General features: G+C 43.0%; 2 protein-coding genes across 9 annotated transcripts in view; one reads left to right on the top strand and one right to left on the bottom strand.

Annotated features, from left to right (window-relative positions):
• The window catches only part of PTEN (phosphatase and tensin homolog), a 65,233-nt gene extending 60,321 nt beyond the window's left edge, over positions 1 to 4,912 (bottom strand). Inside the window, exon 1 of the mRNA XM_090056528.1 lies at positions 4,375 to 4,912. Within this exon, the coding sequence (XP_089912654.1) occupies positions 4,375 to 4,453 (79 nt within the window). The 5' untranslated portion in view covers positions 4,454 to 4,912. The remainder of the gene's footprint in view (positions 1 to 4,374) is intronic.
• Positions 4,913 to 14,433: 9,521 nt separating this feature from the next.
• ATAD1 (ATPase family AAA domain containing 1) overlaps positions 14,434 to 27,205 on the top strand; it is a 28,156-nt gene continuing 15,384 nt past the window's right edge. Inside the window, exons 1-6 of one of the 8 annotated variants that reach the window (XM_090057319.1) lie at positions 14,434 to 14,925; positions 18,628 to 18,756; positions 19,098 to 19,239; positions 21,454 to 21,623; positions 23,890 to 23,988; positions 24,460 to 24,580. In XM_090057319.1, the coding sequence (XP_089913445.1) occupies positions 21,462 to 21,623; positions 23,890 to 23,988; positions 24,460 to 24,580 (382 nt within the window). In that variant the 5' untranslated portion in view covers positions 14,434 to 14,925; positions 18,628 to 18,756; positions 19,098 to 19,239; positions 21,454 to 21,461. Of the gene's footprint in view, positions 15,027 to 15,781; positions 15,883 to 15,926; positions 16,922 to 18,627; positions 18,757 to 19,097; positions 19,240 to 21,453; positions 21,624 to 23,889; positions 23,989 to 24,459; positions 24,581 to 27,205 lie in introns of those variants that run through there. The other 7 variants (XM_090057315.1, XM_090057318.1, XM_090057316.1 and 4 more) reach the window with 7 other exon arrangements.

Below are 27,205 nucleotides of genomic sequence, written 5' to 3'. Positions count from 1 at the left end.
CACTTGTCTAACCTCTTACGAAAAATGGGATTCTGCTATGAACCAATATTCATAATCCAACTATCACAAGTTTACCCAACCAAAATTATATCCGGTCTAAGATTAGCAAGCGCCACCTACAACTTCATTTTTCTACTTCCATGCCTGAAGGCTTCACAAGAGATGCAAGTAATTGTCCATAGTTGGAGATACATTCCTAGTCAATACAAGTTTCATGAAAGTTGCAAAAAGTTGCCAGCACTTACCATTTCCATCTACAACAAAAAATGTACCAAAAAAAATCGAGTACATAATTTCAGAAATATAAGACAATCAGAAATCATTAAATTCCTCAAAACTAATTAAAACGTAGAGAAAGATCAACTAGCTAGGAAGTTTTTTTTTGGGGGGGGGGGGTTGTTTGTTTGTTTGTTTTTTTATAAACAAGGTGTGGGGACAGGGTCTGGATGACAGAATACCAAATAAAGAATAATTAACATCACAAAAACCAACTCAAGAACAAGCATAATACTTTAAAATTATTTAAATCCTTTAACAAAACAGGATGTCTTCAACTTGAAATTCATTTCTGTTTCTACTTTCAAAGATGCATAAAAACAATACTTGTAGCTAATCCACATGAAATTTCATTTCAACCTGAATACTGTAATGAAATAAATTAAATACAGTACAAACTATTTTAATGCTTACTAAGAGATTTTTGTGTTGATCAATGAGCTAGAGATGCTAGTTTTGAGAAGTAACTACAACCACACATAATTCCAAATCTCCCCCAAAACACCTCTTAAATATAACCTACCTGTCTGAAGTCACTCTCTTTATAAATACAAAACCTTTGTAAGTCTATGTTACTTTTTAAAAGTTTTAGGCAGCAGCCAACTAGCAAAATCAAAATACAAAAAGCTGATGCTCCAGCAGACTCTCACAAGACACTGAAACATCCAACTTCCAGGCATCATGCCATCTAGTAAAATCATCAGCTTTGATCGAGGGGAGAGCAAGGGTATCTATATAAAACACATATGGAGAATTAGCCAGGAGCAATGCAGAGGCTAGGAGGGTTCCTCCCTACACTTGGAATTCCAAGCCATGAAACTTCTCCTGAAAGCAAATGCCTAAACCCTTTCTGCAAAAAAAGACCACATAAATCAGATCAAAATGTCTAATAATTTAGCAGTTAAAACTCTTAGTGGGCAAGGTGTCCAAGTTCAAATCCATACACTGTCCACTATAGAGTAAGGGTTGATCTCATACCTCCCACACTAAGGTATTATGTATTCACTGGAATAGCTTCCCCTTTGAGGAGCGATTGAGCAATAACACCATGTGAAAATAATCAGTACCCTGATAATTAAGGCATTCCCCCTTGAGATGCAGAAGAACAATGTTCAGTAGGTGACTGACATCACTAAATCATAAAACTGCAATTCCATCATAGGAACCATATTTAGTACTATTCAACCAACAAATGATGCATTCTAGGCAAAAGTTTCATACACTGACTTTAAAGTAATCAGGGACCACCTGGAAAGACAACTAAGGAAAACCCCTATTTTTAGTCTCATATGGGGGCCTCAGTTTAAGCTAGGGCTCCAGCTGCAGGGAACTATCACCCCCTGGGGATTTTGCATGTATTCACTGATAAAAAACAAAAACCAAACTTACACACCTTAGCTGAGCTGATTCTGAGACTATCAGAAGTACCTAAATGGTAGTCTGGAAGATAGGCAGAGGATAAGGCCTTGGGTCCTTAGGTCATGCAGTTGCACACCTTACCCCATAATTAAGTTCTAAATTTTCTTCCCCACATAAGATGGGGGAGGATGGGAATGACAGGGAACTTAATTTAGAATTTAGTGCACAAGTAACACACAAAAAGAATGGGTAGGATACCTAAAAGAGTACAATTTAATACCTTCCAGATGCTAGATAATGAATAGTTATCCCATTAAAAACTGTAAAGGACTTCCTTCTTTAGGTTTCACAGAATAAAGAAAAAAAAACCTCAATTTTCTTGGTTTAATATTCTAGTACATCCAATTACATTTTGCCAGTTGGCACATACAGCATTCTTCCTTCATAAAGTAACTGCTCAGAATCTGCAATAATGTATGTACAAGGAAAATTATGGCTAATATTGGAAACCAACTCGTCTGCAAAGCATCTTTAAAAATACTTTGCAAAGTAGTTTTAAAAACTACAAGTCTACTGTACTTAATTCAAGTACAGTAACTAAAGTTCAATTTAAATCATTTTACATTATCTGTAAAATTTTACTGTAAAATAGTCATTTTACAACTTACTGTACAAGTACAGTAACTAAATAAAGTTTAATTTAAATCATTTTACAATTTGAATTCCAAAAATAGGTTTATGTTTTTTTCTGGGCGAGCACATAAATTCTGTAACAATACTAAAGATACCATTCAAATGCTGAGCTAAGTAAGAGGCCAAATCATTAATAGCCCACAACTCCCTTGCCAAGAAACACAAAATAAGTATACATAGATTCAAAGATAAATGCAAGTTCTGTGTTGTTGGCTTCTCTTATTACACCTTTGAAAAAGACTTTTTAAGAACAAATCTTAAAAGTGAGACAAACAAAATTTGGTTTCTTTTCTTGCTCCTAGTTTTTTTTTTTCCCTACTTCCTTCCCACCCTTAACTTTCAAAATTACAGAATTACGCTATTAGGAATATTATTACATGGATGTTTATGCTGTATTGTTTGAGCAGATATTACTGCAGATGTTCTACTAACCTATAGCATGATGATGCAGTCTTGTATTACTATTCAAGTTATGTCATCAAAATAAAGATTTAAAAATAAATTAAGACAGTTCTAAAATGACAGTAAAGCATTATTTGGTCAGTATGTTCATAAAATAAAATAAAAATCAGGAACGTACATCTCAAGGGTCATCTGCTGATGCCAATACACTTATCTGTCAAGTATTCAACATTTTAGACTGAGTCCTAAATCAACATAACGTTACAAATTCGATCTTTCATTTAGCTATCTGCATATCCAAGAACTCAACTGCATTTGTAGTTGCAACTGTGACGTAATTCTCTCATGTTCTGAGAAAACTGTAAGCAGTTTGTCCTTATTGTGAAGCAGAACATATTCTCATTCAGCACTACTAGACAAACTTCTGGTCCTTGATCTAATTTTCAATGTTTATAATTTCCAAATGTAAAGTCTTAATCCTTGCATTCAGGATGTTTTAGTTTAAAGAACAGATAAAAATAAAAAGTGGGTTTTACCTATAGCATCTGTAACCACCTCCGTTTCTGATGGAAAAATAATGACAGATCCTTTCACGATGTTGGCAACACAAAGTCTAACATCTGTCTGATGCTTTCATAATGCATCCCTTTAAAAGGCCAAAAGAACTATATGGTTCTAATGCTTTATGGTTTTTTTAGTCCTAATGGCTTACCAATATTGCAAAAAACTCTCTCTCACAGTTTCATATATCCAAAACAATGCTTCAGTCAGTTAACAAGAACCTAATTATTCTCATTTGCAAAAAAGACAGGGGCTTCATACCTACAGGAATGACCAGTAGGAAGTAAAGTTCAATGGCTAGTAATATTAGCTTCCACTGACGTTTGTTTTTAAATTAAAAGGATAAAGGTAATTGCTTATTTTCTTGTATTTGAACACAAGCATCTATGGTCTTTAGTTAAACCTCAGGTTTAACTAATAGAAATGTGATCAAAGGGATCCATTTGCTACCCATTTACACACACAAGCTAACACTAAGGCTATGTATCTGCTAAAGGTATTTCTGATTCAAGAAGCTAAGATACCAAATTAACACAGTACACAGCTGTTTAAAACAAACAAAAACACCAACCCCCTCCCATCTTCTATTTAAACTAAACCCAACCACAAGGAGAGGTGAAGGATTACTTTGAGCATGGGCACCAAGTCATTATCTGGGAGTGTCAGTGAGGCATGACACCAAAATAAGGTAAGTGCCAGTGCAGGCCAGGGGAGAAGACTCCAATTCCAAATGAGCACTAATGTTAATCTTTTGCAATCGCCATTAGCTGCACGTAATCCCCGTTAACCTGCCTGACATGACTGTCAGGGATCAAAGGACTTCTCAGCCCCTATTTTCTCCAACCCGGCACCAGCGGCGGCAGGCCCAGACCCCCTGCTCAGTCCCAGGAGCCCGCACTCCCCGCACCGCACCGCGTCCCCAGCACAAAGGCCCGGCCCGGTCCCGAGGGCAGAGGCCCCGGCAGGCGCGGAGGGGCCGGCTCCGTGTCAGCGCGAGGCCTCGGCGGGAAGGGCCGCAGAGCCGGCGCTCCAGCGCGCTCGGGCCCGGGCACCGCCGGGGGATAGGAGCCCGCTGCAGGATACAGGTCAGGTCCAAGTCGAAGCCATCCTCCTGGTATCGCCTTTTGTTCCTGCTGACGATCTCTTTGATGATGGCGGTCATGTCTGGGAGCCGGGGGCCGCCGAGGAGCCGCGCGGGCAGGCAGGGCAGCGGCGGCGGCGGCAGGGCGCACAGGGCTCGGGGCTGGGCTGAGGCGGCTCCCCCAAGCCTCGGGGCGGCGGCGGCGGCGGCCGCGGGGCTCTGGACGGCAGAGCGGGGGGGCGGCCCGCGCGGCTCAGCCCGAGGCCCGCAGGCGGCCGGGCCCTGGGGCAGCGGCGGGCCCGCCTCCCCCTGCTGCTCCGGAGGCTCCCGGCGGCGGCGGCTGCTGCCCCCTCCCCGCGCGGCCCCGGGCGGAGCGGGAGTGGGGGCCGGGCCCGGGGCGGCGGCGGCCGCGGAGGGGTTCAGCGTGCGGCCGAGTCCCGGGCTGCGCCGCCGCCGCCGTCTTTGAGGCGAGCGAGGCGGGGGCGGAGAGAGGCGCCCTCCAGCGCTCCGCGCCCCAGAAATGGTGACAGCGGCCGGGCCCCGCTCCCGCCCGGGGCGGCGGCGGCCCCGCGCTCAGGGCCGCGCACCGGCGGGCGGGGGGCGGGCGGCAGGCGGCCGAGCCCCGCGCGGGGGTGGCGGGAGGCGCGAGGTGATCCGCTCAGGATCTGGGCTGCGCGCGGGGCCCCGGCCGGGCCCGTCTCATGGTCGCGGCCTCTCCGCGCGCGGCAGCTCCGAGCGCCTCAAGCCTCCATCATGGCTGCTGCGCCGCGGAGGGACCAGCCGTCGAACCGCCCCGTCCCGCTGGCACCGCCCCCGCGCCCTCCGCCGTAAAAGTATTCCCGCCACATCATCGCCCCGCAGCATCCACCCCCACGTCGCGCCGGCCCCCCTGCCCCGCAGCTCGCTGCGGACCCCTGCCCCGGGGGCTGGGGTGGTGCGGAGCGAGAATAGAAATTCCTTCTGAAGGGGGTGTTGAGGGGCACGGGAGCAGGCTGGCGGAGGGATACGCTCACAGCCAGCTCGGAACTAGTTTCTCGGGTCACGTGCCCCCTTGCCCGCTGCGCGCCCCCTCCCCCGGCGGCGCGAGGGGACGTGGGCCTGGCACCGGGCCGCAGGAGATAGCTCGCACCCCGCACAGGGGGAGCTCGTGAAGGAGGTAGCTGGAGCCCCGGGTCCGCTAGTCCTGGGGCTGAGAAGGCCACTTGGGGTAACTTCTTGGGGAAGCTTTTCGGGGCGGGAGTGCCACTGGCCGGCCCCGGTCCCCACAGGCAGCAGCACACAGCCGCTCTCCGTGGCTTCCCCCAGTGAAACGCGGCCGCCCAGCCCTACGCGCCTCGGGGCAGCTTTTCGGGCTCCAGAAGGAGGCTTGGATTCAGCAGAGGCTGCAGCTGGGCTGTGGGACAGCAAGGGCCCACCCCTGCCTCATCTGCAGCCGGGAGGCAGGTGAACTGTCCCACGTCCCGCAGGTCATAGCCGACGATCCAGGCTGCCTCTGGGCCCCGCTCCACCTCGGTGAAAATGTGGAATGAAATTTGTGAGAGCTGCTGCCAAATGGGATTGCGGTCCTCCCGCGGGCGAGCCGTCTGCAACGCGGGTTGTGGTGCCACCTGTTGCCTGTGATCAAGAAACCCCCTCGTTCAGAGATTAGCTGCAGTCACTGAAAAAAAATTCAGGGTTACCACCCTACTCTGTTGCTGCACGGCCTACATCCAATGCTAACAGCACCAGCCCAAAGCCTATGATATTAAAGGGCCTGATATTTCAAGCACTGGGAAGAATACAAGGACAAGCCTCCATAAGCAGGAAGGCAGCATAACTGTGATGGGGGTGCCTCCCTATGCAGTAAAGTGCAGAAGTGAAGTGTAACTTCCCAAATGCATGATAATCCCTAAATAGGAGAAGGAAGGCACACAAATCTAATGGAAGGATTGGGCAGCCAACAGGATAGTGAAAGATTTGAAATAGAATTTTTATTCCTCTTTCAGGTTAGTGGGACGAGAGATTTTCTCAGTCATAAATGTCTGCGGATGTCATCGACCAGTAACAAGGGAAAACTATACTATTCCCTGCTTTTTTTAAAAAATACCGTATCAAAATTTCTTCTTACTTCTGAAACTTCCAGCATAAGGTGAGATACAATTCACCAAGCTCAAGAGTTGTGAAGCAGAGGTTCTCTCATCATCTTACAAATATCAAGACATGACTTTTGAGTAGAAAAGCCCAGTGATTTCAGTTATCAGGTGTTCTTTGTTTTTTGAGCATAGTGCTGAAATATTAGCTTGTGTTAAAATTCCTAACTCTGAAGTACACTTTGCAGGATATATTCTATGGATATGCTTGAAAACAGCACCCCCTTAAACACTGTGCCTACTTCTTAAAAGATGTCATTTCACAGGTTTCTCATGCATGGAAAATAATCAGCTTAAGACATATTCCCCTTCTTGAAAGAGCCCTTAAAAAAACCAAACAAACTAACAAATATCTCCTGAAATCTATGACACAAACACAAAGAGTCCATGAGGAATCCACTGAACCAGAAAAACAAAACCAGATGAAGACCTTCCTGAAAGGATGAAACCAATAGGAAAGGAAGACCCAGGTCTGGGGCATTACCACATATGAAAAATAGGTAACCTAATCCTCTAGGATACAGCTTTGATTTCTTTCTTTGTCATCTTGAGAAACAACACTGCATGCATTCATGTTTACAGTATTGGAGTGTAACCAGAAGATTTGATTTTAGACACTGATCCATATCTTTTGTTAATATATATTTGTACAAAAGCTAATCTTTAACTTACAGCATAAAAATCAACAAACTGCCCAGTTTTTTTATTTTGCATGATATAAAATGGAAATATCAGTCTTAGCTTGGACCTGGCATCTGTTGGCTTATGAAACAATACTACCTTTCCCTTTATTTGCCCTGAAATATTTTTCATCTGCAGATTTTTTTAAAGTTAGTGCCAAAGTAGTCAAATAATTATGTTGATTATTTTTGAAGTGTACTTCCTAGTGTTTAATTTATTTTTAAGTGCATAAAACACTTAATTTTGTTCAGCAGAAGGGAATACAGGACCAGGGAAAAACATTTTCCTGAAACAAGGCTAATTCAAATACTCCTCTAAGAAAGAATAAACTAGTAATGAAAGACTCAGTATCACAGATAATTTTTTTTAAATGTGTGTAGACTTAATGATTGGTGTGTGAGCATTTTAAAAAAGGAATAGGAAAAATATGGTTAAGATGACTATAGCTTTTTTAACATTGAAGTTTGAAGGAGCTGTGAAAAAATAATGGCCTTATGTAAATTGATGTACATATTTTAGATTACATTTCTGGTAAAATATATTTTTATTCTGTAAAAATGTATAAAAATTGTACAGAAAATATGAAGTGATAATGTAATAGCTCTGAATGAACTACAGCTATATTGAAATCGCTATTTACAGGGAGGTTTTTTTAGGTAGGAAGTATTCACCTTGTAGATGCAACCAAATTAAACTGAAAGATACAGTACCTACTTTGGTTCTCCCATTTTTTTAAGAACTTGTACACATTTTAGTGCATGGATTTGGTGGTAGAATCCATGAGTCATGTTAATCTGATTTATTAAACTGGGTAGCTCATGTACATCAATAAATCCAAATCCTATTATGGTCAGTAGAATGAATTCCAAGACAAATCCTGTGTCAAATTCTTGAGCTAAATAATAAGGCTAAAGCTGGGCAGACATACTGGAGAAGGTAGAGAGAACGACAGACACTCTTATGAATCATGGAGAAGCAGTACAAAAAAAACTTTTGTAACCCAATAGCCAAAGGAGTATCTGCATGTCCTAAGGTGGGCTCAGTTTCATAGTTTCTAGGGTCAGAAGGGACCTGAGTAGATCATCTAGTCTGACCCCCTGCCATGGCAGGAAAGAGTACTGGGGTCAAATGACCCCAGCAAGGTATACATCTAGCCCCCTCTTAAAGCCCCCCAGGGTAGGAACCAGCACCACTTCTCTTGGAAGTTGGTTCCAGATCCTAGCTGCCCTGACTGTGAAGTAGCGCCTCCTGATATCTAGCCTAAACCTGCCCTCTGCCAGCTTGTTACTGTTATTCCTGGCCACTCCTGGCAATGCTCGGGGGAACAAGGACTTCCCCAGTGCCTGCTGGTCCTCTCTGACTAGTTTGTAACAGGCCACTAGATTCCCCCCTCAGCCTTCTCTTGTGGAGGCTGAACAGGTTCAGGTCCCGTAGCCTTTCCTCATAAGGCCTGCCCTGCTGCCCCCGGATCATGCAAGTGGCCCTCCTCTGGACCCTCTCCATGTTGTCCACATCCCTCTTGAAGTGTGGTGCCCAGAACTGGATGCAGTACTCCAGCTGCAGCCTGACCAGTGCCACATAGAGGGGGAGTATCACCTCCTTGGACCTGCTTGAAATGCATCTGTGGATGCATCTTAAGTGTAAAGAGGATGGGAGGACAGTCCAGTCTCTCAGATGTACAAGGGATGCTTTTAATAATGTTAAAAAGCATGATTTTTGTTATACATAACCTGTCTCTTCATAGTCTAATGAAATACAATTTCAAGTCAGCAGGTGTTTTAGTCATCAGAACAACCCTCCTTTTCTAGTGTATGAGAAAATACAGGTAGTGACAAAGTGGAATTACGCAGCTCTGTCTTGGAAAGGCTAGTTTAATACACCAATAAAATAAAACAAAACCAGTGCAACAACAGAACTGTTGAAGGTAACAGAGGATAACAGTTAGACAACAGCACGTAAGCTGCTAAATGGGGGAGTGTGGGTCAAGAGTGACAGGCACCAACAGGGCTGAGGTGGCGGGGCTGTGGGTTGGAAATGAGGAGCAAAAGCATGGGCAGCGGCATATCAGGGCTGCTTGGAATCATGAAGCAGGGAGGGAGGGGGCAGGTGCAGCTGGTGCCCTGGTGAGCAAAGGGGGTAGGGGGAGCTCTGATACTCTGTGATAAAAAAACCCAAATCAAATGACAAAATATATAGGTATTTAGAATTTATTTTATTATACTTTTGAGGCACTGGTAGGCTTCCAAATTGCTTTAAACTTTAAATACATCAATAAAACATTGTGTTCAATCGATACCTATACACACATTTTATCAAACCTAGACATTTTATCTAAAATTGTTAATAAAATTGTGAGTGAAAGTGAGAAGAAGGGTCTAGATATTAACTGTAGCAAAACAATATGCATGGTAATTACAAAGATCATTCCAATATGCAACATCAAAGTGGACAAGGAACAGATAAGGTAGTCAATAAATGTAACTACTTGGGAAGCTGCGTAACATCAGATGGTAAATGTGCTCATGAAATAAAATGGAGAATAGGGATGGCATAAGACAGATTTTTGAAAATTAAGAAGATATTTACAAATAGTAAAATTTTTATGAGGACAAAATTTAGAGTTTTGGGTTGCTGGGTTATACCAGTCCTCACATATGCATCAGAACACTGGACAATATTGCCAAGTATAGAAAAGAGAATTAAAGCAACTGAGATGTGGTTCTTAAAGTGCATCTTAAAGGTATGCTGAACAAGTCACACTTCAGATGCAAGTATTTTGTTAAGAGCAGACTGCAGGAGGAAGCTGCTTATTAACATTAGAAAGAGACAGTTAAACATGGGTGGGTGTGTACTGAGAGAGAGAGAGAATTTTGGATTTTTATTAGAGAATTTTTTACTTTTAAACAGAGAAAACCAGGATCCCTGCTTATGACATAAGGCCTTGAAATAAAAGGATCGATGAAAAGCAAGGACATTTTAGAAAGGTTTCTATGAGACACAAATATACTAGAGAACAAATGATTAAAACAATTCCTTGTTTTTAAAGTAGCTACTTCTAAAGGACAAACCATCTATCATCATAGTTAGAATACTTGATGCTTATTATTTGGCACTTTCCAACTGGGAATCTCAAAGTATTTTACAAGCATTAATGAGTTAAGCATCACCATATGGTAAGACATTAAGATGGTAAGCTAGGTACCATCAACCCTAATCTATGGATAGGGAAACTAAAGCTGAAAGATATTTACTGACCTGCCTAATATTGCAGCAGAAACCAGTGGCAAAACCAGGAAAACAGCCAATATCTCCTGGCTCACTGTGCTGTGTTTTCGTTGGAGGGCTATCTTTTCCTTTATTTAAAGTATACTGAAAAGATTCCAGGCAGCATCTGTGAGGTGAAAGAGTGGAGGTTATTCAGACTGTTATAATCGTTTTCACTTATAAACCAAAGTATCTTCCAAAACAAATATTCCATAGATATTTTTGTTTATCCCTAATCAGGTTGTTTGCTTTTTAATCGGTTAGAAACCTTGATTTGTTAGAAAATAAGTTAAACTTCAACTTGTTCTTTTCCCATACATGAAGGACATGTCTTAAGACTCAGGTAAATCTCAGAACACAGGTGGCCTACTTACAGTAATATTGCTCCAGGTTATAGAGATAGGAAAAGTGAGCACAGCTGAATAGTTTGGAAACCACAGCATCTGGAACCATTTTATGCCTCATCTATCAATCTGCTTGTATGGGAATTGAGAATTAACATTTCAAACCACACTTCCTTACTTCATGACAGATGAATCCCAGATCTGAGGTTATTATTTCACCTTCTTCCTCCCCCAAAGCAAACTGGATGGACATCTGTGAAGGTCATATTAAAGAATCCTGGATACTTCTCAACTTTGTTCAATTAAAATGCATTAATATATATATAAAAAGTTAGTCAACATTGTAAAGACAATCAATTGCAAGGCTCTGTTTTCATTTCCTTTTATATCTTTTGTTTGCTTGGTTTTTTTGTGGCATTTCTAATAGTTCATGTCAAAATAAAGGTGAACTTTTTCTAGATTATTTTGAGACAACTGATTAAAAGGGTTAGAAATACACAAAGTAAAGCAGTTTTTTCATCTTATATAGTATTTGTTTTCTTCTCATGAGAAAAAAGTGTTGTTTTGCCCATTTAAAGTTTTTTATATGTCTTGTGTGTTACCAAATGTCCCATTTAAAGGTTTAGGATTTTTTTTCAAATAATATATATTACTAATTTACTTTTTATATTGACTCTGGTCATTCACATATTGTATAGTGCATATGCTGATCATACCCCTATTGTACTATTATTGCATATGCTGGTCATATCCTGTTGTGTTATATCTGCATTGGTGATTTTACTGCTGTACTACATGACTGTGCTAGTATTTTGTAGGCATACAAAATTTAAACTTTGGAAAAAAGAGAAGGCTAGGATGGGAGGCATATGAGAAGAGAAAAAAAATCACATCTTGCATTAGTCAGGCATGTGTACTTTGTTAGTTATTATATAGCAACTTTATAGAAAAAGTATGGTACTTTTTCACTGAAGTTAAGTCCAGCTTGATCCTATCTTGTTAGTTTTATTTCAATTCCTGTTCAAGCTAAATCCTACATCTTGAAAATCTTTTGAAAGAGTATCTTCCTAAAGCTAAGCATAAAGATGTCTGTTCATTGCTAGTACCCAAAGATGCCTACATTACTAGTTGTGCCTGTAGAAGTTCCTTCCCAATCTTTCTCTTTGCTTCTCATTTTCCTCTGTTCCTGATCTGACAGTACTACATGACTAATGCTCATGTCCTAATCCTAACTCCCTATAGTTCATTTTGCCCAAACCACCTCCAGTCCCACCCTTGTCTTGCCACTCAAAATAGGGTCTTCATTAATCCTTCCAGGACTGATGAGAATCTTCTGACTTAGAGAAGGATGAAGGATTCTTATGCAATTGTGAATCAGCTAGGAACTGGGATCCTCCCCTATTGTATCATGCTTCTAGCTGGATATTGCCTATCAACATAATAATTTTCTCTCCCCCACACACATTTTGGGTTGTACAAAGTCCCTACCATCCCCAGTCCTGAGCTCATGAGATTCATGGCACAGGCATTTCCTCTGGCCACAGCCAGAACTAAAGGTCTGTCAAATTGTAGCTTGGCCACTAGGATGTTCAGAGCTTAAATAAAATATATTGAGGAGATGTTGCATTTAATTATTTATATTTTTTAAAAGTTCAAGGATGTTTTTTAAATATGCATTTAAAAATCTAAATATATTACAAACTTTAACTGAAGGCTGTAATATGTTAGTATAATACAAATAAGCATAATATTAATTTACTGTATAAGAAAAAGTCGTAAGCTTAATAGAAGTTTGAAATAAAGAAATAGCCTGTATTTCTTAATGTACCCATATATTACCCCAGTCTCTGAGCCCTTTGTAATTGCAAATTATTCTCAGAAAAAATCTTGCTTCATTGTTAAAATAAAAGCTGATATCAAATCTTTGGGACCCTGGCAGGATCACACCTTTCAATGCTACAAGAGAGACTATTAAATATTTTAACAAAAGGAACTCAAAAGCAAAATCCCTACTGGAATATTTTTGTCTATGTTGCCTGTACTTCCACTGCAAGGGGTCATACCTGGAAGCCCAGTCCTGACTACTACAACTGCTGCATAGGTTTTTCTTTTTTTGATGGAGCCTTGAAAGATCCATAGCTGGAAACAATTCAGTCCTTCCTCACTGAGTTAGATATCAAGGTTCCTGGGAGTCCGGTATATTTGTACTTCCTCATCAGTCCTGGAACATCCCTTCAGGTTGCTGAAAAGTTTGGGGTCAAGGAAAAAAAAAAGATTCCAAAGTCTAAAAAATGTCTCTTTTGGTTCACTTTTTCTCCCCTGCAACTCATACGCTTGGCAACTCTATGTAAAGTCATTGAAAGTGAAGGGAGTCCTATAACTGAGAGTCTAGTACTGCCCCATATTTCCTTATAGGGAAAGGGGATGTCACATATGCAGAAGGAAAACTTTTTCTTTGCTTCTACATTTCCAATTCACCCAGTGGCAGGAAAGCTCTGCTATATTCCTGCTCCTCAAACCACATGAAAACTTTGACATGGAGAATATGTACCGGAACAAGGAAATGGAAGTCTTCCCCATCCATATTGGGAAGCTGGCAATCCATTTTGTATTTGGTCCTCATCAGCAGAGAGCTGCGAAACAGATTTTCTTTTTTTCGGGACAATATGCACTCCAGTTGCCTAATACTTTATACAATTTTCCCCCAAGCTCTTACTACACTTAACAGGTCTATTTTTCCATTCAGGATACCTGGGGGTACAGACACCACACAAACAAGGCTCATAATATCAGTTCATAAAACTGCTGGTCATGATGTGCCAGTCTATGCAAACTAACATCTGTATCAGACCTCAAGCAATGACATTTTTACCCAGAGAACTCATCTCATTGGAGGAACAAAACTTTCTACCACCCCCAAATAAGGCCACACCAGGAATAAGTGAGAGCTCACCACTTGTTTTCTTAGTACATGTACATCTATTTCCCTCTCTCAGTATGTGTATATCTATCAGTGACCTTCCAATCTGTTAAGATTCAAGGCACTCCTCAAAATATGCCAGCTTGTAGCTTTCATTCATTTTTGGACTACAAAAAAATAACAGAGCAAATCTTCTGTTGCAAAGAACTCAGAAAGACCACGGCAAGTCAAAATGTTTTTAACACTAAATTTCCTCTTTGAAATCTCTGTTTATCTTGTGAATCATGTTTACACACTTACCAGTGCTAACATAGCATGGCACTCCACGACACCCTGGAAAGAATCGCAAGGCACCCCAGGGTGCCACGGCATCTGGTTGAAAATCATTAATTGTATTATATATGTACACACACATGCACATATATATAATTGGGATAGAGTTAAGACAAGTTTTTAAAGACAAGGCATTGGTTAAATGTTTGCCTCTTGCATAATTCCTGGATCATCACCTCCAGATTATTCTTAATACCAATATATGCGTGTGTGCATGGGTATACACACACACACACTTAATATATATTTCTAGTAAATACTGTAACGAAGGGGGCTCAAAGGCAAAAGGCCGACAGGAAAGTGCCCGTGTCGCCTGGGCTTCCGCCTCAAGTGCTGCTGCGCGGCAGGCGTGTCCCGCCCGCCCGCGCTCCGGCATCTCTACGAAGACCCGTGCAGGGCCGCCGCGCTGAGGACAGGGCTCGCAGGCAGGAGCCCTCGCGGCGGGACCCTAAACGATACAGACAGACAATGCGGCAGGGCTTTCGCTTGCAAGTCCCCGTCGTTGCCATATTTACCAGCCAGACCGACGAGCAAGCGATGCCGGAGCTGTGACGACCCAGGACTAGGGTTGCCCGGACACCGCCTAGCACGGGACGAGCCGGGGCAAGTCCGTCCCGCCGGGGCAGCCGGGCCGAGAAAAAGTGTCGCCTACGAAACCCTTCACGGGCACCCCCGCATCTGCGGGCCGAGGCAAGGTGCCAGCCCGCCCCGCGGGGGCAGCGACAGGGGACAGGGACTCGCGCCCAGGCGGAACCTTGGTGCGCTGCCGCGGTTCCGTGCGGACGGAGGACGGGGCGGGACTGCCGGGACTCGCCGGCTGCCCGCTTCCGTTGTGCTCGTGTAGTACCAGTCGCTGGCCAGGCTAGGGCAGAGTAGGGTGAGGTGAGTGTCCCGCCGGCTCGGGCAGGCGGAGCAGCAGGCCCGGTCAGCACCCGCCCCCGAGGAGGTCACATGCGGCGGCCGCTTACGCTCCCCGGGCTGGGGTCAGTCAAGGTCGTGGCGGAGGAGCCGGGCGCGCAGGGAAGGCCCGCGGAGACTTGGGGCTGGATGCGTTCCTGGGTGGGGGTGGGGAGGGAGCTCCGCACCTAGGGGCTGCGCGGAGACTTCCCGTCGCAACCGCGCGAGCTCTTGTAGCCGGGTCACACATGTCGGGCAGTGGCAGGGCCCGTCGGGGCTGAACCCGGGGACATCTTCCCCCAGGCAGGCCCTGCCGCGCCTTTTGGTGCTTCTCTGAGGGTTGTTACCTTGTCTAGGAGAGGCCTCAGGCCCTAGCAACAGCCTGGAGCAGGATAGGTCTTAGCAGCCAGTTCAGGGCTGGCTCCGGGTTGGTTTCCCCCTTAGGCCTTTCTCCACCTTGCAGTGTAATGAGGAAATGGATGCAGGGTCCACAACACTGTGTATACCTGACTCGTGGGCAGGCAGCAAGGGTTCATTGTGATGCAAGCAGTAAATAAGTTGGTGTTGGCAATGGTCGTGTTACAGGTTGAGCAGATTGTGTATTGTGCCCAAGTAAGTGGAGGACACTGGAAACGTTTTCAGCCATGGCAAGTGTCTTTCCTTTACAGTCCCATGGAAATAGCTCATGAACTAGGTTAGGTTCAGTCACTGCCCAGAGATTAGTTGATAGTCTTGTGTGTGTGTACCGTTAGAGTCAAACTATTATCAGGGGTTTCCCTAGGAGGAGAGGAAAAATACCAATTTTAAAAAAATCTTAGGCTTCCATTTTCTTTTGCAACAGATCTAAAATGGCTGGAAATGGAAAGCTGAAATTGGCAGGAAAGGACACCTCAAAAAAGCCTTGAGTGAAAAATGTGATGTCTTGAGCTACTAGGTCTTAAAGTCAGTAGTTTCATCCTGTTATTTTTATGAAGTATAATTTCTTCATTACATTTTACCAATACTCTAAGCAATGCTAAATCTATGCTTGAATAGTAAAGATAACTGCTTAGAGAATGTGTATGTTTCCAAGGGGACATGTATGGATGTATTCTTCAGAGAAGTCTGGTTTTACTGGTTATTAGCTTTAATGTTGCAGAAAACCAGTCCCTTTCCTCACTTGATAAGAAATGTCATTAAGAAAGACTTCTTTGTATGGGAAGGCATTATGCGGTTCTGTAACCACCCTTCTTGTGTTTCCATTTAAGTACAATCTTCAGTGTTGTGGACACTGGGGAAAGGCATTTGGGGATAGCCCTTTCAGGTTGCTGGATGTTGTTAAAGGAGTTACCATTGCCTAAACTGTTCTTTCCATCCTCTGACCCATCAGTGCCCTTAATCTGTTCTTTGAGTCTCTTTTTCTTAGACAAAGTCACCACAACAAAAAAATACAAAGCTGTTGATGACAGTTGGAAGCCAGAGTAACCACCTGCTTTCTTAGCTTATTGTTTATGTAAAAATTAAATATGCTGTCTGCATATTTTTGTTTGTTATGTCTTATATCTCTCTATAATGGAGCCTTGTAATCATCTTCAATGATTGGCATAGCCAGGGACTACATTCAAGTGCTTTTCATTACTGTGGTTCAGAAGGTTTTGATTTCTATAATCTGGTAATTTCTCTGTGCTGGTCAGAAAGGTGATGTGGTATTTCTGGGCAGGTATGTTTCTGTGAATACTGCTGGTATTCAAGCTTTCCTTATTCAGTCCAACACTATGTTAAGCCATGGGGTAAGAGATGGTTAGGCATTTTGTACACACACAAGGTGTTGGGAGGTGAGATATTTACCATCTTTATTACTGGTATTGTGCTAACAACTTGGGACTGCAGAAATGGCTTGAAGCTTTGTTGTACACTGGTCAACACAAAGGCAACCAAAGGAGTCCTGTTCCAAAGCGCTTGGCACCTTGGAGGATTGTCATGAACCTCACTCTAATTCAAGGTGTTTGTGGGTTCTCATGAATGTTTTCTTATTAATTTTACTAATATGACATGTATGTCTCTTACATACGAGTAGTGTCTGTAGCAGGACACTGAGGTGCCTGCTACTGGTGAATCAGTAAGTAGGGAGCCCAGCTGCTGGTTGCCAGGGTAACCAGGGGGTGGTCAGCTAATCAGAAGGGGCAGGGCCTGGCTCTTATATAACTCCCAGGCTGAGGCTAGGCAGGCAGTTCCCTGCTGGCAGCTTAGGGGGAAGGAACTCTGCTGGAGTGAATAATGAGTAGAGGCCAAACTGCAGGTACCGCCTGAGATTGAAGACAGAGGGAACATCTCTGATGTGGTGAGAGGAAGGTTGGAGCCAGATGGCTTAGAGTTATATTATAGCCAAGGGGCTTGTGTTTTGTTTACTGTTTGACCAGAGGACCGGGTGAGGCTATAAGGGGATGGAGGAGGCCTCATAGGGGAGCCACAGCTACATGGAGACCCCAGAGAAGCCCTGGAGAGGGGGCCACGAGAAGCCAGAGTGCCTGGGGGGCAAGTTTCCGAGACACGGCTGCGGGAAGCCAGAGCGCCTGGGGGACACGGCTGAGAGACCAGGGCTGCGGAGAGCCCGAGCACTAGAGAGGGTGCAGAGAGTGAGATAGACCAAACAACATCCAGTACATCTGTGAGGCTTGGGGCATGGTACGGGGGTGGTTGGAGCCACACATAGCCCATAACGCTGGGGGTGTTCGGAACCCCATTGTATAAGCAAGGATTGGGGTAGCGGGAACTGTGACGAGGAGGACGAGCAGCAACCTCCCTTTAACTTTCATAAGATCAAGATGTGGTGGGCAAGACCAAGGGTGCATTAACACAAACTTGACACGGTAGGGGGCACTAGGCGAGAGCACAGCAACCCTAGGATGTCGTGTGTTCCCCCACCCCTCTCCTGGTACAGTGTCACAATGGATTTAGCCCAATTGTTGTGATGTTGGCATGAAATGTATTGAAATTACATTTATAGGAAATACCACATTTTCATACTTTAGCCAGGAATGTTTAGTTAAGGCAGTGATTAATTTGTGTTCCTCACCTGTTTATACTTGGGAGAAGTAACCACTGAGAGTTAGCATTTGTCATGATTTTGTTTACTCCTCGCCCTTACAGACCTGCACTGACTGGCACGTGAACCCAGCCCTTCCAGGCCTTTTATGATTTAAAAGTAGAGAGACTGGTTGTAATGTTACCTGGGAACAGACTATTCAGAGAAGGGTGTTTCTAAGAATAGGGAAAATAGGTGAGAAACATGTCCTTGGGATGCCTGAAAGGGATGTACATAGTCTCCTGGTCTTAATTAGATCAGGAAAGACTTGTTAATTTGATAAACATGCACCTTTGGGAGGGCAAGAAGATCATCCATACTATGCATAAAGTATGTTGTAAATGGCTAGATAAATCATTACTTAAGTCTACCCAGATTTGCCTAAAGCTTCTTGAGGATAAGGGGCTTTGATCTCTCAGTTAGCAGGCCAAGTAAAAACCACATTCTTGGCTTTAAGATGCAGGGTAAGACAGGTCTGATACGTTCTTTTGTTTGTTTATTTTTATATTGCCATCTGTTTCTCAGCATTTGGTTACTGATTTCTTATGTCTACTCCTGTTTTTTATTATAAATCTTTTTGTTTATCTTTTTAATTTACCCCAAAAATCACACTTACTCTGAAGATAAGTACTGGACCACACAGGCAGAACTCATCTCTAGAAGGAGAGGATCCATCTTTTCAGAGAGCATAACTGGATGAGGGTGTGATTCTTTTGGCTGGCAAAATCCCCTCTGCTAAAAGCTGCTAAGAGGTAGGTGAGGCAAGTAAAGCTTGAGGATAACATAGGTCAGAGAGGTGACCTTTGGAATATTTCAGTCTGTTTTCAATGGTCAAGCAGCAGAAGGCAGATAGATTTGGAGTTAAAGGGCATTCCTGAGAGAGGTGCATGTGCCTGCATCTGGGGCTAGGGAAAGTCACAGAGGACACATCCAGATAAGTACGGCTGTGTGGTATGTGGCACTGCAAACACATCTGCAGCTTCACATACCGCACATTCAGATGTTAGCGCTGCAGGGAACCATTGCCTATGTGTGTGCTTCTCCATTTTTTTTTTCCCATGGATTTTTTTTTTTTTTTTATCCCTGACTTCAGGGGTCAAAAACCTGCAGAAAAAGAAATCGGAGCAGCGCACGCCATTCAAAAGCGGAGCCAGGCTGGCCAGAGCTGCATTGCAGCTACCAGCCAGGCTCCACGCAGCAGAATCAGTGCTGCTGCAGCTCTCGGAGGACCCCAGGTAAGGCTGCTGGAGCCAGGCCAGTGCTGGCCCCAACCTCCCCTACCCTACCTGGGGTAAGTTGCCATGTGCCAAAACACACATGGCGTGGGTGTTCCCTGAGGACAAGTAGCAGTGGCACAAGTTGCACTGCAACTGCTTGTCCCTGGGGAACCAAACGTCTACGCCACGTGTGGATGTGGCCAAAGATGTTATTGGTAGTGGAAGGTAGAGAACTTGCAGAGTAAGGATTGCTCGACTATCATCCATGCTTACCTTTCTGAGAGGCCCATTTGTCCTTCCTCATTTATCTAAGGAGAGCCACGTTTTTTGTTTTGTTTTGTTTGTTTGTTTGTTTATTTTTGACAAGAGGGAAAGTTAAGTACTCATGTCATGGAAGAGGAATAGAAACCAAAGTAGCTGCCAGGTTCTGTATGTTTTAGGTGGTAATGTGCAAGCAGGCAGAATGTCAAAAAAATACGTATTTTAAAAAGATATTAAAATGAAGTCTTTGTTCAGGCAAATTTAACTTTGTTTCCCTTTAGGGTTGAGCCATTTATAAAATGTCATCAGCAAATTGTCAACAAAAAACATCTAACATGTTTTCATGTACCAAGGATTTCCAATCATTTTTTAAAAAGTAACAGAGAGGTGGTTCAAATATTAAAAAACAAAAAAGCTTTACAACGCATAACATTCATTGTAAATGATCTTCACTGTCCTCAGAGTTTGTAAAATAAGTACTTTATTGATGGTATTTTGGTATAGGTTAGGTATCTTTATTGCCTTTTTCCTGAAAAATAGGTTTTACAAAATTGGCAAAATGTATGTATAATCTGTTTAGTTACATGTACTCTGTAAAAAGCCAGCTTTTATCTTATACTTCTTAAAAAAAAAAAATTCTTTGAGATTTTATTGAGATTATATTCCTACAAATGTAGAGCAAAGGCTTTAAAACAAACCAGTCTACTTTAGGGATCAATACAGAAAGTTTTTAGCCAATGCCAATGGTTAGGTATTTAATTGTAGTTTTTGATTCCCATTTGCTCAGTCATTGTGTTTGGCATTCAAGATCTTCAGAATAACATCCCTGTTGTCTGACATGAGTGTAGACATGGCACTACACAACCATGGTACACCATCTATGAGCTATCCACCTTTTCCTGGCTGACAGCTGTTTGCAGGGCAGCCCTGGAGGAGAAGCAGTTCCTGCTGCTAAATAATTATTTTACTCCTTCACACTTCACACACAAAATTAGGCAATGAGAAGATGAGTGAGACTGCTTGTGATTCTTAATTTGAGTCCCTGCCAGTTCCACAGTATGTAGACTGGGGATGGGAAAGAAGATCCCAATGTGTTTTGTTTTTTTTTCTCTTTCCCCCCCACACTTCACTTACAAAATGCAGGCTGTAACTTCATATCAGTGGAAGGCAGGGCAGGGTGGCACCTTAAAGATTTAGTCTTGTAAGGTGTTGACCTAATTTAAGACTAACAGAAGCTTGTACTGTCTTAATTTTAATTTTAATTCCTATCTTGGCTTTGATGGAAGCCAACCCCAGTCTTTTGATGGCTGTCTGCCACAAAGCCAGAATTCTCAGCCTTCCAGGGACTGTAACAGCTCAAAAGGACTATGTTGACGGACTGCTTTAGATTCAGACTAACACTGAACTTTCTACCGCTAAATATGGAACACATCTCAGTTGGACAATGGTCCATAATAAGAAACATGCAAAATAACAGGAAGTGACATGAAATAGCCTCTGTTTTTTTTTTTTACTTTGTCTTCATGAGTCAGCTTTTTTTGAGATCAGTAAATCATATGATTGGAACAGGCCTGAATGGGAATGGGGTAAATTCACAAGTGAAGAAGTGTATCCCTTTGGTAAAGTATTGTGTAGCTGATATGCATCGGCATCTTCTTGAATATAGGAACTAAAAGCACTGAAGCAAAGCTGTAAGAGATTGTGGTTGCCTTTTTGTATTCTGTCTCAGAGGTGGAAATGAAACCACAGATGTTGAATATATCAAGCATTAAGTTGTTAACCCTTTTCTTTTGAGTTTTCTGGGCTTGTGCCATTATGGTAAAGAAATTATGACATATTCAGAAAGGTATAAAAATCAGAAAAAATATTGCACAGAAAGTAGATATTTCTAAATGATGTTTTGAAATGAGCGTCTTTTCTCAGATTTTAATAGCTTTCCCCCATTGACTTTTTTTTTTTTAATTATTCAAGTATTCAAGATGGTACATGCCGAAACCTTTTCTCGCCCACTGAGTCGGAATGAAGTTGTTGGTTTAATTTTCCGCTTGACGATATTTGGTGCTGTGACGTATTTTACCATCAAGTGGATGGTAGATGCAATTGATCCAACCAGGAAGCAAAAAGTAGAAGCCCAGAAACAGGTACGATCCAACTTTTAAGTATTTCTTCTTCTGGAAAAAATGAGCTCTTACAAATAACCATTTATGTGTAGAGAAATGTTTTCACCAGTCACTGAAGCCTGGACTTTGAAAAAATCCAGTCTGTAGAAAGCAAGACAAACATTTCACTATCAGCAGTTTTTATTTTTTAATGTAAAACAAAGCTTCTAGTTTATGTGGTTGTGAAAATAGCCACCTTAGTGGAAAAGAGTGTAACATTATTTCCAGAGTCAAGGAGTGAGCCTCTGCCTTTTTTGCTATGAGCAGCTTTGCTAAGCGTCAGGGAGAGATAATTCATCAGCCTTGTAGCTGCAGCATAAAATTCCCTGCTGCTTGTGCAGCTCTGGGGGAAAGGAAAAACCAAGAAAAGAGAACTGAAGGCTATCCCCTCACTACAGCACTCAGCATTGTTGGGAAGGGACAGGGAGACAGAAGGCTCCTCCCTTCCTCTTGCTACTGTTGTTGGAGCTCTACATACGCATGAAAAAAGATAGAATCTGCAAGTTGCCTCTGTGGGCAGCACCTAATTATGGGCCAGTTATCTTTCTCCTTTCCAGGACTTGTATATTTATGCATGGGGACGTCTCACTTACTTGCACTGTCTGGTTTCTTCTCCCATCTGATATATTTCTGGTCTCAAGCAAGGAAGTTTAGCCTCTTGATTAGTACACAGTATAAAAATGGTTAAAAATGAACAAGAACATGTATTAGGTATATATAACAATACCTTTAGTGCAAATGGAATAAATGTAGGTTGAGTATATATATCGTAATTGGTTTGACCCAGATATGTGGCTAACACCTTTTGTGGGTTCTTTGATTATAAATCTGAACCTCTAGGCCTCTATTTAACCAAACATCATTCCAAAGTCAGATTTCTTCAAGTCCTGTGCTAGGGCAGTGGTTATGTTGATTTGGAAAGAGAAATGCCTTCTGTTGTATCAGACACTACTTCCTGCAATATTCTAGGTTTTGAGCAGGCCAAAACTATCCTGTTCAACTTGTGAAATTTAAAAAAAATTGTGTGCTATTGTAGCATTGTATAGGTGTAGATGATTATTGCACCTCTTAACCATTTTTTGCAGTCTAACAGTAACATCAGAGTTAACTTTTTGAGCTGCCTTTTGATCTTTTTGTCTGTTGTCTTGATATCCATTTAATAGCCTGGTATCACTAACTGTATGAAGATGTCATTCACTGGAGTGGAGAGAAGTGGGAACTTTTTCAGTTTTTGTGTCTAAAACTTTATTCTTGATAAATTTCTAGAAATATTTATAGACGCACATCTTTTATAAGGAAAGTTCCTATTGGTCAGCAAAGCAAGTTGTAGCACCAGGAGGAGTCCTCAGGTAGTCAAGGCTCTGGCAGCTCCCAACATTTTTATTTATATACTAATAAAGCAGTTTCTCAGCAAACTTAAAATACTAGAAGTTTTTGGACCTTCTTAACGTTGGTGCTAATGTTGGTTGAGGTTTTGTTTTATGCTTTTCAAGTGCAGAATGAGCTTTTTTAGGATAACTAATTAATCTTTTTGCTTCTCTGTATTTTTATTTGCCAAAGCTACGGTAAATAGCGGATGAGCTCTCCTCTGTTTCACACTCTGAAAATAGTGGGTACAGCCCCATGGAGGATTACATCACGCAGCTGTCAGCCTGGTGATAGGTGGAGAGCTGTCAGCCAAGCCCCATCACGCAGCTGGCATAAGACTGCATGGTGTGACTACCCTGCCCCACATATTCAACTAAAGGCTTGTTGGAAACCAGCTACAAAAATATTATACTTCACCAATCACCTGATCACGTAGCTGGGTCACTATTTTATGGTGCGATCAACAAGTTAATCGCATCTTAAGTGTAATGACTGCCGGGGCTTTAGTGGCAAGCAACAGGCGCATATATCACCTACTAGTGTGCTTCAGTCCTTTTCTGAACTGAGACAGGGTTTTGTCTCTCTTCATCTGTTGTCAGTCTTTGGCATCTCACTCAATTTATTTTATAACATGTTGTTTTTCAATGTAACATTTGTCTGCTGGGAATTGAGACTGTGAATTAACTTTGGGTGTCACTGAAGAGTCATTAAATAGTAAAGCTTTTTCACATGAGCCATTTTCAAAGACATGGCTTAATGAAAGTGGCTCTTTTTGTCTCCTAATTTCCAGACCCCAAAATGGCAAGTTTCAAACAGTGATTTTAAGGTGTTTAACTGTTTTCCTTTTTCTTCTGTTTATACCACTGTTTTCTCTTTCTAGGCAGAAAAGCTAATGAAGCAGATCGGGGTGAAAAATGTCAAACTTACTGAATATGAAATGAGTATTGCTGCACATCTAGTCGACCCACTTAGCATGCATGTAAGAGACTATATTCTCTGCTTATTTCCCTTATTATTCCTATAATAAAAAAGTTCTTTTTACATGCATAGAATGAAGTGAAACATTTGTAATGCATGGACGATTTTGATAGTCTTTGACTTTAATGACCCTGTTCTTCAATGAGGATTTATATTTTCATGAAAATGCAATTTGAAATTTTAGAGTTCATAAGTCATGTCAGAATGTATCCTAGTGGGGATTAACTCTTTACCCTAAAATTATTTGGACTGTATCGGAGAAAGTCACCTGTATTAACACTGGCTTGTTAAATTATGCTTAAAAATAATTAAATTGACATAAGTTCAACATTTTATCATGCCCACATTTTAAGTTTCCTTTAAAACTTTTACTAATTTGATTATTAAACTTTTACTAATTTGAGTATTGTTTATTGGCAGTGACTGTGGTCAGCTTTAAAGTTTTGCTTCTAATACTGTTTTTATTTATTAGGTAACCTGGAGTGATATTGCAGGATTAGATGATGTTATTACGGATCTGAAGGACACCGTCATCTTACCCATCAAAAAGAAATATTTATTTGAGAATTCCAGACTCCTGCAGCCACCAAAAGGTAGGAAGGAAGCATTTGGGGTATATGTATGGCTTAAAAATATAATTACTTAGCAAGGAAGAAAAGTTAATATCTGTGTTTCAAAAAAGACTAGTTGATTGTTGACAATTATGGGCCTCATTTTGCTCATTTTTCGTAAAATGAGATATTTAAGATGCAGTTCTTGAATGGTGCTCTTATCACTTTATAGAATACATTGCTTACTACTTGAGCTTTCTTGTTGATTTCTGGTGGATCTCTAACAAGCAGCCAAAACCTTAGAGGGATATTTATGAAGAAGTTCAGTTGGTTCCTTGTTATGACGTGCATTTTTTTTATTCAAGTGAAATACAATTCTGTGGATGTTATGAAAATAGGAATACATTCTGTTAAATTGTTGGCATGGATTGAGTATGACTAGTTTAAAAAAACCTGCCAAATAGTATGCGCTAGTTAGTGTTATTGTTTTGTTAATAGTTTTTATATGGGTATCCCTGCCTACTAACGTTTCATAGTTTCTAGGGTTGGAAGGGACCTGAGGAGATCATCTAGTCTGACCCCCTGCCATGGAAGGAAAGAGTACTGGGGTCAAACAACCCCAGCAAGGTGTACATCTAACCTCCTCTTAAAGACCCCCAGGGTAGGAGCCAGCATCACTTCTCTTGGAAGTTGGTTCCAGGTCCTAGCTGCCCTGACTGTGAAGTAGCGCTTCCTGATATCTAGCCTAAACCTGCCCTCTGCCAGCTTGTTACTGTTACTCCTGGTCACTCCTGGCAGTGCTCGGGGGAACAGGGACTTCCCCAGTGCCTGCTGATCCCTCCTGACTAGTTTGTAACAGGCCACTAGATTCCCCTCAGCCTTCTCTTGTGGAGGCTGAACAGGTTCAGGTCCCGTAGCCTCTTCTCGTGGCCCTTCTCTGGACCCTCTCCATATTGTCCACATCCCTTTTGAAGTGCGGCACCCAGAACTGGACGCAGTACTCCAGCTGCAGCCTGACCAGTGCCGCATAGAGGAGGAGGATCACCTCCTTGGACCTGCTGTGGATGCATGACAGGGTATGGTTGGCCTTCCTAACTGCATCCCCACACTGCTGGCCCATGTTCATCTTGGAGTCAATGATGACTCCAAGATCCTTTTTCCATTTCTGTACTGACAAGAAGGGAGTTCCCCAGCCTGTAGGTATGGTGCCGGTTGTTCCTCCCCAGGTGCATCACTTTGCACTTTGTCGGTGTTGAATCCCACCCTTGTAACCTGTCTAGGTCCAATTATAGCCTATTCCTCCCTTCTAGCATGTCCACATCCCCCCTACATCTTAGTGTCATCAGCAAATTAGAACAGGATGCTTTTTACCCCCTCGTCCAAGTCGCTGATGAAGATGTTGAACAGTGCGGGCCCAAGGACGGAGCTCTGTGGAACCCCACTGCCCACGTCCCTCCAGGCTGAAAATAACCCATCCACCACCACTCTCTGGGTGCAGCCCTCCAGCCAGTTGGCGACTCAATTGACTGTGTGCGTGTTGATACCACAGCCCCCCAGTTTCTTAATGAGAATGGGGTGAGAGCCAGTGTCAAAGGCCTTCCGAAAGTCCAGGAAGACTATGTCCACTGCTACCCCTGCATCTAAGGATTTGGTGATCTGTTCATAGAAGGTTGGTCTGATGGGACCTGCCACTAATGAACCCATGTTGGTTGCTCCTAAGCATGACCTCTCCTCCTGGCCCCTCATGGATATGTGCCAGAATAATTCTCTCAAAAAGCTTGTCCAGGATCAAGGTAAGACTAACTGGCCTATAGTTTCCCGGGTCCTCCTTCTTCCCCTTTTTTGAAGATGGGAACCACGTTGGCCCTCCTCCAGTCCTCTGGCACCACACCAGAGCACCGCGAGTGGTCGTAAAGCCGTGCTAGGGCTCCTGCAATGACCTCAGCCAATTCCTTTAGTACTCTAGGGTGGAGATCGTCTGGACCGGCTGACTTGAATACATCCAGTCCCTTCAGAAGTTCCCTAACTAGTTCCTCACTAACCCTTGGCCCAGGTGCACCTCCCCTGGGGCCTGAGGGGGTCCAGCAGGGGGGTGACTGTTCTGGTCCCTGCTTAAGAAAATGGAGGCAAAGAAATCGTTAAACATGTTGGCTTTGTCATCTGGTGTGATGACCAAATTTCCTAACGTGTCCTGCAGAGGCCCCACATTACCCGGAACCTTCTTTCTACCCCCTATGTATTTAAAAAAGGACTTCTTATTGTCCTTAATCTGGGAAGCTAGTCCTAGTTCCATCTCTGCCTTGGCCTTCCTGACTGCCCCCCTACATCCCCAAGCAACTGCAGTATAGTCATCCCTGGTGATGGCCCCTCCCTTCCATTGGGTGTACACCTCCCTTCTAGCAAGGAGACATTCCTGGATGCTTTTGGTGAGCCATGGGGGCTTGTGTGCCCTCCTGCTCCCTTTGATCTGCGTTGGGATTACCTCCCTTTGGGCTTGGAGGATTGTCTCCTTAAGGGGCGACCACTCTCCTTGGACACCTGGCTCCCCTCCCCTCTGGGACCTCAGTGCTTCCCTGACTATTCTCCTTAGCTCCTTGAAGTTTGGCCTCCTAAAATCTAGGGCTGCTGCCTTGCTGCAGGCCTTTGCTACCTTGCGCTGGATGGTGA

This window comes from Crocodylus siamensis, chromosome 7 (genome assembly GCF_052110815.1).
Source record: "Crocodylus siamensis isolate JL-2025a chromosome 7, ASM5211081v1, whole genome shotgun sequence".
Classification (NCBI taxonomy): Eukaryota; Metazoa; Chordata; order Crocodylia; family Crocodylidae; genus Crocodylus; species Crocodylus siamensis.
The sequence above is the reverse complement of the archived record's forward strand: the minus strand, read 5'-3'. Positions and strand labels throughout refer to the sequence as shown.